Here is a 10,877-nt window from a genome sequence, read left to right as displayed (position 1 = left end):
CGCGCGCGCGCGTGTGTGTGTGTGTGTGTGTGTGTGTGTGTGTGTGTGTGTGTGTGTGTGCGTGCTTGCGTGCGTCAGGTTGCAATTGTATCTTGCTTCCGCTCTTGTTGTCTGCTTGTCTTGCCTTCCTTTTCCCGCCCAACCCTCACACCACCTTGCTAACACCCCTCCCTCTTCTTCCGCCTTGGTCTGCCTTTGTGCTGCCAGCCTGTGAAGCAAGACGAGCTGCGGAATGCCGTCGAACACTTGGAGACGGACGAGTTTGTCAAGGTTGTCAAGCGCGATGCAAGAGACTTTACACTTCGCGTCATCGCCCCATCCCTGTGATCACTCTTTGCCTGTCTGCCTGTCTCTCATACTGTTGTTTGGGGAGTATGCATAGCACCTTGTTCTGTTCACATACAATAGCAAACATTCGACAAGCAAACGCGCTCGCGCAGCACACGAAAGCACAGACAGCCACAGAGAGAGAGAGAGAGAGAGAGAGAGAGAGAGAGAGAGAGAGAGAGAGAGAGAGAGAGAGAGAGAGAGATAAACACACACACCCTAGACCCGCTTTTAGGAATGATTTCCAATAATTTTCCGAACTTCAAGCAACAAGTGCAACGAACAACGATGATGATGAGCGAGTGGTGGGCAGGAGTGGTGAGCGGTGCGCCGGAGGCGGCGTCATTCATAGCGCTGGTGGCCGTGTGGGCCCTGCACAGGGTGGTGCTGTGGGTGCTGTCACTAGACGTGATGATGTCGGCCAAGAGGAAGAGGGTGAAGAAGCTTCGCAAGGACATTGAGGACTGGCAAACACAACTGATATCCATCAGTGCCATGGTGAGCATGGCTGTGACAGTGCACTTGCAACACTGCACTCGCGACAGTGCACTCGCTCATGCTCCACATGCGCCTCCTCAACCATCACAGCAGCACAACCACAACGACAACGGCAGCAACACACAATGGACACAACCGTTGAATTACCTGCGAATCACGCAAAACGCAAAACTACTTGCGCCCAATCACACACACACCACATCGCGCACACACACACACTCTCTCTCACACGCTGTCCCCTCTGCATCGTGCCAGGATGAGCTGGCGCGATACTGCAAGATCGAGCGAAAGATCTCTCAGGCTGAAAAGGAGATTTCAACCATCGGTATGCGTGTTGCCAAGAGGGGTGACTAAGCAGGGCTCGTGCGATGCTCCGTGCTGTGTTCCTGTGTGCCGCGAACAACTGAGACCTCCCACATCGCATGCAAGCAGCAGCCAGTGCTTCGCCGCGCGTGATCCCAACCTCACAACGTAGCAAATTGTGACACCAAGACCGCTCACACGTGTGTGCTTTGTTCATTCCAGAACCGGAACCTTCTGTGATGAACTTGCCCAAGATCCTTCGCAACAAGGCAGCTGAGCGTGCTGTCACCATCGGGAGTCGAGCGCTGCTGTTCGCCGTCATCACTTATGCATTCTCGGTCCGACACATGCGCGTGTATCGTGTGGACTGCTCTCCTCCATGGGGCTGCATCATTCGTTGTCATCTCCTTGCTTCTACGTGTACAACGCCACACACACACACTCTCTCTCTCTCTCTCACACACACACTCACACACACTCACACACACACACACTCTCTCACACACACACACACACACACACACACACACACACACACACACACACACTCACTCACTCACTCACTCACACACACACGCATTTGCGTGCAACAGGGTGAGCGGTTTCACATCCCTGATGTTCTCCCAAATCCACTCTCCATCGCTTTCGGTTCAGGTACAACGTGCATTCCTTCATGCACCTTTACTCTACCTGCCCACCCCTGCCCTTGTATCCTTTCACTGCTGTGTTTGTTCGCATTCGTCCTCACAACCACCTCCATGTTCCTTCACGGCCTGCGTGCTGTTCATCTTTAGGCCCGTACTCGAGCGTGCTGTGGTTTCCGCTCTGCTTTGGGGCGCTGGATGCGTTAACAAAATAACCAGTTTCGTCCCTCACTCATCGACCTTCGCTTCATGTTGTTGCTCTTGTTGTTGGCGCTGACACTGTACACACTGCGCATTGCCTTTCTGAAATCAGTCCTGTTTCTTTTTGTGACAAACCACAATTTACCTTTCGTTCTCATGTGTGAATGTACGGGTTTGTGCATGAGCGTGTGCGTGTGCTTCCGGTGTTGTGTTTGCTGCCTGTCCTTATGCATTGTTCACTCGCGACGACAAAAGAGTATGTACACTGTGGACAATGCATCAACGCGAGCTATGCACGATACTCTGCACGGAGTGATATGGGATGGTATGGTATGCACAGCACCCTCTCAACGCCTGGCATCCTAAATACAGCAATGCCTGACACTAACACCACACAGCATGCACACACACACACACACACACACACACACACACACACACACACACACACACACACACACACACACAAGCAAGCAAGCAAACCAACCAACCACCCACGACGCCCACGCGACCATCTGTCATTCGTCAATGGCCTCGTAGAAGATGAGGTATGCCTCGGCCTTGGTGCCACTCTTCTTCATCATTGCATCAAATTCGGGCTGCGACAGGTATGTCACCTCGCTGTCATTCAGCTGCAGCCATCGCCGCTGGCTCGCGTGCACGGGCGCTGGCTGCGGGGTCACATCGCCATCACCGCTGTCACCGCCATCAGCGTTGGCGCTGTTCTTGCCAGTGTCGTTTGCTCTCTTGCTTGGCGACGACGACGACGATGGCAGCAGCTTGGAGTACCCGCCGCCACGTAGCCGCAGGTCCCAACCTGGCGAAGGAGCAGGAGCAGCAAGACATGCTGACGACGACGACGACGATGACGGTGGTGATGATGATGATGATGATGATGATGATGATGATGATGATGATGATGATGATGACGAGTGTCCCAGCACCATCAACAATTCATCATCCGTGGCATCATCAGCGCTGTCGGCGTCACTGCGCGCAGCTGTGGGCGCACCGCCCTTGAGTCCAAACCCGCGGCCCTTTCGCGACGATGATGAAGACGATGAGGTGAGGCCATCTCCGCCACGCTGGTTCTCTTTGTTGCTCGAGACCCGGGAGGAAGCCAACGGTGACGACGATGATGATGACGACGGTGTTGTCGTGCGGCCAAGAGCGCCGAGCGGGCGGCCGAGCGGATTGTTCGAGAGCACAATGTTCTTGGACGTTGCACCGCGCATGCGAGACGACAGCAAGTCGCCAATCGGCTTGCGGCTGAATGCGCTCTGCTGCTTAGGCGGCGATGCGTCAAGCGACAGTCGCATGCGCGTGTGTGGATTCGACACCTGGCTCCGCTTTGCTCGCTTCAACGGCGAATCACCGACAACAATACTCCCGCCAGCATCACGATGGCCTTTGCTGCTGCTGCTGCTGCTGCTGTTCTTGTTGCTGCTCTTGTTTGTTGCTGCTGCTGTTGCTGGTTTTGCAGCTGAGCCCACACCACCATGAGCACTCCCTAGGCCTGCTGCCCGCAATTTCGACGTGGCAGTACTGCGCTGCGTCGTAAACGGGTTCGCACCGCCATCACGACGGCCACGCGATGATGATCCTGTTAATGCTGCTCCTGATGCTGTTGATGATGCTGCTGTTGCTGCTGCTGCTGATGCTGCTGTTGCTGCTGCTGATGATGATGCTGTTGTTGCCACGGGCTGTGGACGCGATTGTTCCAACTTGGACAGCGGCGATGATGCGTCGGGTTTGGCGCTCGCGGCCATGCGAGGTGGCGACACGAACGACGACGACGACGACCGACGTGTCGGTGGCGGTGGCGATGGCGGTGGTGCGGTTGCAGATGGTTGCCTGGCGGACAATGCGGAGATGCGTGGCATTGGTGTCGCAGCTGCCGTCGTCGCCCGATGTAATGTCGAAGCTGGCAGCGGCGGAGGCGAGAGGGCCTTCTTCCGCGGCAGCTTGCCCTCCAGGGCAGGGTTGCGCGCAACGGCAAAGTAGTGGCCGCTGCAACACCAAGAGGATGTCAGTGAGTGTGAACGAGTCAATGATACGCCAAAAACGAGACACGTTGGTGGGAAAGGCACAGAGAGAGAGAGAGAGGTGGGCCGAGTTTGTCAACAAGCAACAAAACAGCCACATTATCTGCAAAGTACGAATGACAATGTAAACAGTGATCGATCGATCATCCCATCGCAAATGAAGCACATTTCAAATCCGCAACACACACACACACACACACACACACACACACACACACACACACACACACACACACACACACACACACACACACACACACCTGGCCGCGCTTGATCCCGTGTGGAAGACGACGCTGGCAAGGCGGTACGAGCGGGGCGGCGTGGACGCGTCCAACCACAATGGCTTGAGGCGCATCACAGGCGGCGCATGCACGGGCGCTTTGATCTGGCAACACAGTGGTGTTGGGGTGATTGATGGTGGTGGTGAGGCCTTTGGAAGAATGGAATGTGTTTCTCGTGCCATAGAATGACCGCGCGCGCACATCCACATCCACATCCACACACACACACACACACACACACACACACACACACACACACACACACACACACACACACACATACATTCGCACACATTCGCACACATACACACCTCCACCGACCTTGAACCCTGGGCGGGTGCATCTGTTGATGTGGAGCATGAGGACGCGTGGTGGGCGCTTGAGACGGGTGACACACGTCGCCTCCTGATTCCCACCGCAGTCGCTGCAGTGCCGCTTGTTCTCGCCATCCAGTCGCTCCTCGCGAAAGTGGTGGTCGAGCAGCGTCATCACAGAAAACGTGCGGTGGTCCTGCATGCGCCAATCCGTCGTCGTTGTTGTCGCCGTCGTGACCTGCGACTCGGGAAAGTGGAGTGTGAGCACGGTGCTCATGGTCTCGTGTCGCACCACCCGCTCGCACGTGCAGCAGCGCGTCGTCTCCGATATGACGCCGCTGAGCATCTGCTGCACGCACGGCGCCGCGGTCACGGCAGCGCTGGCAATGGCCGCCTTCTGTGCTCGCTCGAGCTCGTCCAGAAGAAACAGGAGAAACTCCTGCGCATCGTGCTGGTACACGTTGTCAAAGCTCGCATTCGATACCCTGGTGATGCGGGGAGAGCAGGGAATGGGGAGAGGCAGCAAGGTCGGAGAGATGAGCATGCACGTGAGATAAAACATGGCTCCGTGTGTGTGTGTGTGTGTGTGTGTGTGTGTGTGTGTGTGTGTGTGTGTTGATGCAGGTAGCTGAATGTGCGTGCACGAACATGTGCTTTTGCAATGTGTTCTCATACCAACAACAACAAGCACCAGAGCAGAAACGGACCCGAGCTGGCGCTTGACGGAGGAAGGGCTGACATGCAACTGCTCAATGGCGGTGATCGGGGAGATGGTCTGCTCCTGCTGCTCCAAGAACTCCATGCGATCAAGTAACTGCAGCACAAGCAAAACCAATGCATGTGACATGTTTGTCGTGAGCAACGCAACGTTGTGCAGACTGTCATGCTCATACATGACAAAGGAACCATACATAACGCACGCACGCACACACACAAACACACACACACAAACACACACACAATGCACAGAAGCATACACACATGTACACACACACACACTTGTGCACACGAGCAAAAGGGAGGTGCACGAAAACGCAGTGGCCATACGTCAATCAGCTCCGCGAGGAACGTTGATTCGCGCTTGATGGCGGCCTCACCGCAGCCGGGCACGGGCTGGTGGTCGTGCACGCAGAGAGTACGTTGGTTGCGACGTTAGAACACCCATGAAAAGGGAACATGGGGACTGACACACGCATGAATACACATATATAAATCCGCACTGAGACACATACAAATCGCACACATGAATAAACCCACACACAAGTTCACGCACGCACACACACACGCACACACACACAAGTTCACGCACGCACGCACGCACACACACACACACACACACACACACACACACACACACACACACACACACACACACACAAACACACGCATACACACAAAACACACGCATACACACACACACACCTTGGTTGTGCACTGGGTGAGGCAGGTGCGAAAGGTGTCGACAAAGCGAAGCGCCTGGAGTGTGGAGGCAAGGTAGCACGTGTTGCCCAGATTGCGAATACCACAGAAGCTCGCAAGCGGTTTCAGGGATTCAAGACTCAGGCCCAGCGTTGACGCGCCCATATCGCCCTTGCCGCCCTTTCCTTGCTGCTTGCGTGACCACGATGGCCATGAGGACGACGATGATGATGACGACGACGACGACGAGGACTGCGGCTGGTCGTGGGCGGCCTTCTTCTTCCTCTTCGTGGCGGAAAACAGAACGCGTCTTGAGGTGTCCTTGCCACTCGACAGCGGCGCAACACGCGTCGGCACCATCTGCGTCGTGCTGTTGCTGCTGCTGTTAATGCTGCTGCTGTTGCTGCTGCGTTGCCGCACTTGATCCACAATACCCATGCCTCTGCTCCTTTGCTTATGTTCAACATCATCAACGTGACGATGACGACTGCTACTGCTGCTGCTGCTGCTGCTGCTGCTGCTACTGCTGGTCGTCTGCATATCCCCCTCCCTCTCACGGAGCGCACGACGACCCCGTGCCATACCAAGCGCATCCAACTCGTCCATCGCCTCCAGCTGGGACCGTGCAGATTCTGTTGCCCGGATCAGCGGTGACCCTCCATGGCCCTCACGCTTCCGCCTCCCGTCCTCCGCATTCCGCCGTCTTGCATCACGCTGTGGCGATGACTGCGTCATGACGTCCCACACGCTCTCCGTCCCCAACGTGCTGCCACCAGCCCTGTTGCTGCTGCTGCTGTTGCTGCTGCTGCTGTTGCTGCTGCTGCTGCTGCTGCTGCTGCTGCTGCTCGTGTGCGCTGGGCGTCGAAATCCGGACATGAGCGACTGCTGCTTTGGCTTCTTCGGTGCAGGGCCGCGTGACGACGACGATGACGATGATGATGACGGTACTGCTGCGGCTGTTGTTGTTGCTGCTGCTGCTGCTGATGATGATGATGCTGAGGAGGAGGAGGATGGTTCGATTATTCCCGAGCGCCGCAGCTGACTGCTGGAGGCGCTGCTTCCTTTTGCTGTTCTGTTTCCGCGGGAAAACTTGTACTCATCGAGGCTGCTGCACATGAATGAGGTGATGGGGATGGCAGCCGGGATAGCTTCCTCTTCTTCCTCTTCCTCTTCCTCTTCCTCTTCTTCTGCTTCTTCCTCTTCTTCCATTGCCATCCTAGCGGCCCTTGCCGCGATGTTTTCCTTGTCCGCCCGAGACTCGTTCGAATCCGTGCTGTCTGTCAGCTGTGTTGAGGGCGCGCTGCCACTGCTGTCCACAATCTCAACAACATCACCGCTCCCATCGCCGCCTGCATCATCAATAGAAATAACTCGACCAGTATCGCTCGGGCCACTGTCACCGCTGCTGTCGCCTCTGGCACCATCGTTGTCACTACTGCCGCCAATATGACCGTTGTTGTTCTCGCGACTGTCGTCGTTCTCGTCATCACAATCGTCCATGAGTAGAATTGGGTCGCCGACGTCTCCACTCTTTTTGCTTCGTCTTTTCCGTCCTCCGTTCGCTGTTGTTGCTGCTGTTGCCGCGGTCTGCGTGGTGTTGGCCCGTACATCATCCCCGCCACGTGCTGCCGACGTGCTCAATCGCGCCCGAGAACGAGGAGGGGACCGGGGTGGGCCGCCGCCGCCGCCGCGAAGCCCGCGGGGAAACGACAGCTTCCAGCCCCGCCCGCTTGTCGACACAGTGGATGATGATGATGATGATGACAGTGCTGCTGATGATGATGACGATGATGATGATGATGATGACGATGATGACAGTGCTGCTGCTGCTGATGATGATGATGATGACGCCACATTGTGCTGTTGCGGCTGTTGTTGTTGGGGCCAGGATGAAGGTGGCACTGCTGATGTTGTGGACGTTGCTGTAGATGCAGGGGGTACCATTGACAAGGCAGAAGCAGAGCGTGCGGTGGATACGAGCGACGATGAAGAAGGGGCTGCAGAGGTGTCAAAGCTGAACACGTCACCAGCGTCACCACCACCGCCCACACTCGCTGTGCGTCGGCGCCGTCGATGCTGCTGTTGCTGCTGCTGTTCGAGTAGGATGCCCCACAGGTCTGGATCTGTGTTCTCCACACCCCCAGCAGAGCGGCGAAATCGCGGGGCCCTCACGCCATTATGCGCACCATCACCACGCGCGCCGTCACCGCTGCCCCTGGTACTGTTTGCGCCATCAGCAGTGCTGTCGGCGGTGGCGTCGGTGGCGGCAGCGGTGGCGTCGGCATTGTGGGAGGGCCGGCCCCGCGGTCGACAGGGACGCGGTTGTGGCTGCCAGCGGGTGTCTGCAGAGGTATTGACGATGGTGAGTGGTTCACGGCTCGGTGTGCGGGAGAGGGTGCTGGAAGGGCGCGAACCCGGCGCTGATGCTGATCTGCCCTCCACGGCATGTGGGCTGGGTGATGGCCCTGTCGACATGGCTGCTGGTGTCGCTGGTGCCGGTGTTGGCGGTGCTGTGGTCGCCGAAGATGAAGAAGCCAGCGATGGGAACGGGCTTGCCTGTGCAGGCGGCTGCATAGGCCGTGTTGCCGGCCCTGATCGGTGCCTGGTGCTGCTACTGCTTAAGAAAGGGTTTGTGATATGGAAGGGATCACGGTGTTGCTGGTGCTCATCTTGGTGTTGGGGTGGGTCTACGCCATGATGGCTTGGCATTGTTGTCGAGGAAGGGGCAGCGTGTGAGGCGCGCTTATGCTTGTCGGCTGTCGACCAGCGAGCCCGTGCGATAGAGAGAGCGTGCGAAATCGAAAAAGGGCGCAGTCAATCAAGGTGTACGTGTGTGTGTGTGTGCGCGCGCATGTGTCGATGTGTCGATGTGTGTGCGACGGCAGCGGCAGCGTCTGTGTCAACACTGCAAACAAGGAGAACAAGGCGTGCTTCCTTGCTCTGCCGAACAGCAGCTGTTCGATGAGTGATGAAGCGTGCAGCTGCAGCACGTCCACACAAAGATGAAGGCGAGCGAGCGAGCAAGAGCAGGCGAACGCGCTCTGTCTTCTTGTGTGGCTGTGGAACAAAACCAAAAAAATGGCGCGCGGCAACACGACTGAATTCACACTATTCGACTGATTTCAATATGCCAACCAGATTAGACTGAATTAAGTTTACTGTGGTCTGCTGGACAACAAAGGTGTGTGATCATCATCATCATCATCTCTGTCGCTCCCGCCATCATCATCGTCGTCATCGGCAGCCCAGCTCCGCCCGCCCCCTTGTTCCCTCACACCAGCATGGCCCAGCTGCTGCTGCTGCTGCTGCTGCTGCTGTTGTTGTTGTTGTTGTTGTTGTTGTTGTTGTTGGTGGTGGTGGTGGTGTTGTTGTTGTTGTTCGCCTTGCTCCACCTGCGCCTCCACCTCTTCCTCTTCCTCCTCCTCTTCCTCTTCCTCCTCATCGTTGTCTCCATTAGCTTCGTTGTCGTCCTCCATGCCGACGGTTGGGCCCGGCATCGGGCAGTGGCGCCCCGTGTTTGCTCGTCTTCGTCGTGGACGCCTGTGGCCATGCCTGGCGTCGCTGCCGTCACTTGGGTTCCCGCCATCATGCGTGACGGGCCCTTCAAACGACGTCACTGTTGGCCGGGCAAAGCGGATGCGCCCGCCACCCTCACCCGTGGCACCGTTGCTGCCGTTGCTGCCGCTACTGCCGTCATCGCCAGCACCACTGCCGCCAGAGCCATCGCCCCCGCTCTCCTGGTGCATTGCCCCAGATATCACATCTGCAGACACAGAGCCGCATGTGAACATGTGTGTGTGCGCGTGTGTGTGCATGTGTATGCATGTGTATGTGTATGTGTGTGTGTATGCGTGTGAGGAAGGTTGTCATAGCACAGCGCAAGCGAGCAAGGTGGGGGGGCAGGGGAAAATCCATGTCGAAACCTCAAACTTGGAATTATTCTGCTCACATTGGAGTGTTCACACACACACACACACATTCACACTTTCGCACACTTTCGCACACATTCGCACACTTTCGCACACATTCGCACAAATCCACACACACTCAGTCACACACACACACGCACACTCACATATTCACACACTTACGCACATATTCGCACACTTACGCACCTCGGACGACTTGTTCATCGGACTGAACGGAAAAATTCCGCACGCGCTCCTCGCTGGAAAAGCTGCAAGTGGTGAAGAGGACACGAGAGTGAGGCCACTGCAAGGGAAGATGGCAAGCACTGAACACAATAAATTAACACACACACAGTGTACACGCCCGCATGCAAGTGCACTTCCACATTGCACACACACACACATGCACACACACGCGTGTGCGGTGTATACGTGCACATGCAGGGGCACTTACACAACACGGCGCCTGGCAGCGCCAATCCACCACTTGTAAAAGGCCTTGCGCATGGCGGCCCAGCGACACAGGCGTCGGTTCTCGCGGTCAAGCACAAACATGACAAACACGCAAAAGAACCCTGGTGGGGACGAAGGAAGAAGGCAGCGGCGGTGGTGTCGGATGCAGGAATTGGGCGCAGCAGCGGTGATGGTGGCGGTGGCGCAAGTCCGTGATCAGTGATCAGTGATGTTAAAACGTTCACAACATTGTGGACACACCCCTCGTGTCGTGTGTAGAATAACCAGCAACAGCAACAACAACAACTCAGCAAACATGCCACATGAAACCGTCCAGGACACACTTTATGTCCCTTACTGTCTCCCGCATTCCCTTGCCTCCTCTGTGTGTGTGTGTGTGTGTGTGTGTGTGTGTGTGTGTGTGTGTGTGTGTGTGTGTGTGTGTGTGTGTGTGTGTGTGTGTGTGTGTGTGTGTGTGTGTGTG

At 56.5% G+C, this 10,877-nt stretch overlaps 3 protein-coding genes across 3 annotated transcripts in view; 1 reads left to right on the top strand and 2 right to left on the bottom strand.

The window, feature by feature from the left end:
* The first annotated feature begins 580 nt into the window (after window positions 1-580).
* Window positions 581-2,244, top strand: PTSG_07180 (uncharacterized protein). The gene is made up of 5 exons (XM_004992543.1): window positions 581-825; window positions 1,081-1,150; window positions 1,351-1,466; window positions 1,722-1,782; window positions 1,923-2,244. The coding sequence occupies exons 1-5, from the start codon at window positions 616-618 to the stop codon at window positions 1,985-1,987; spliced, it is 522 nt and encodes a 173-aa protein (XP_004992600.1). The 5' UTR covers window positions 581-615; the 3' UTR covers window positions 1,988-2,244.
* Window positions 2,245-2,491: 247 nt separating this feature from the next.
* On the bottom strand, window positions 2,492-9,096 carry PTSG_07179 (uncharacterized protein; the record flags this gene model as incomplete). The annotated part of the gene is made up of 7 exons (XM_004992542.1): window positions 6,036-9,096; window positions 5,661-5,726; window positions 5,321-5,427; window positions 4,621-5,098; window positions 4,279-4,403; window positions 2,986-3,983; window positions 2,492-2,790 (listed from the first exon to the last, which is right to left on the bottom strand). Exons 1-7 carry the CDS (start codon window positions 8,739-8,741, stop codon window positions 2,492-2,494), a joined length of 4,779 nt encoding a protein of 1,592 aa, XP_004992599.1. The 5' UTR covers window positions 8,742-9,096.
* A 91-nt stretch (window positions 9,097-9,187) lies between these two features.
* Window positions 9,188-10,877, bottom strand: part of PTSG_07178 (uncharacterized protein) — a gene marked incomplete at its 3' end in the record, with an annotated part of 6,840 nt that continues 5,150 nt past the window's right edge. The window contains exons 3-5 of the mRNA XM_004992541.1: window positions 10,395-10,515; window positions 10,148-10,209; window positions 9,188-9,795 (exon numbers count right to left, since the gene is read on the bottom strand). Coding sequence (XP_004992598.1) covers window positions 9,188-9,795; window positions 10,148-10,209; window positions 10,395-10,515 — 791 coding nt within the window. The remainder of the gene's footprint in view (window positions 9,796-10,147; window positions 10,210-10,394; window positions 10,516-10,877) is intronic.

Source organism: Salpingoeca rosetta (assembly GCF_000188695.1).
Source record: "Salpingoeca rosetta unplaced genomic scaffold supercont1.16, whole genome shotgun sequence".
Classification (NCBI taxonomy): domain Eukaryota; class Choanoflagellata; order Craspedida; family Salpingoecidae; genus Salpingoeca; species Salpingoeca rosetta.
The sequence above is the reverse complement of the archived record's forward strand: the minus strand, read 5'-3'. Positions and strand labels throughout refer to the sequence as shown.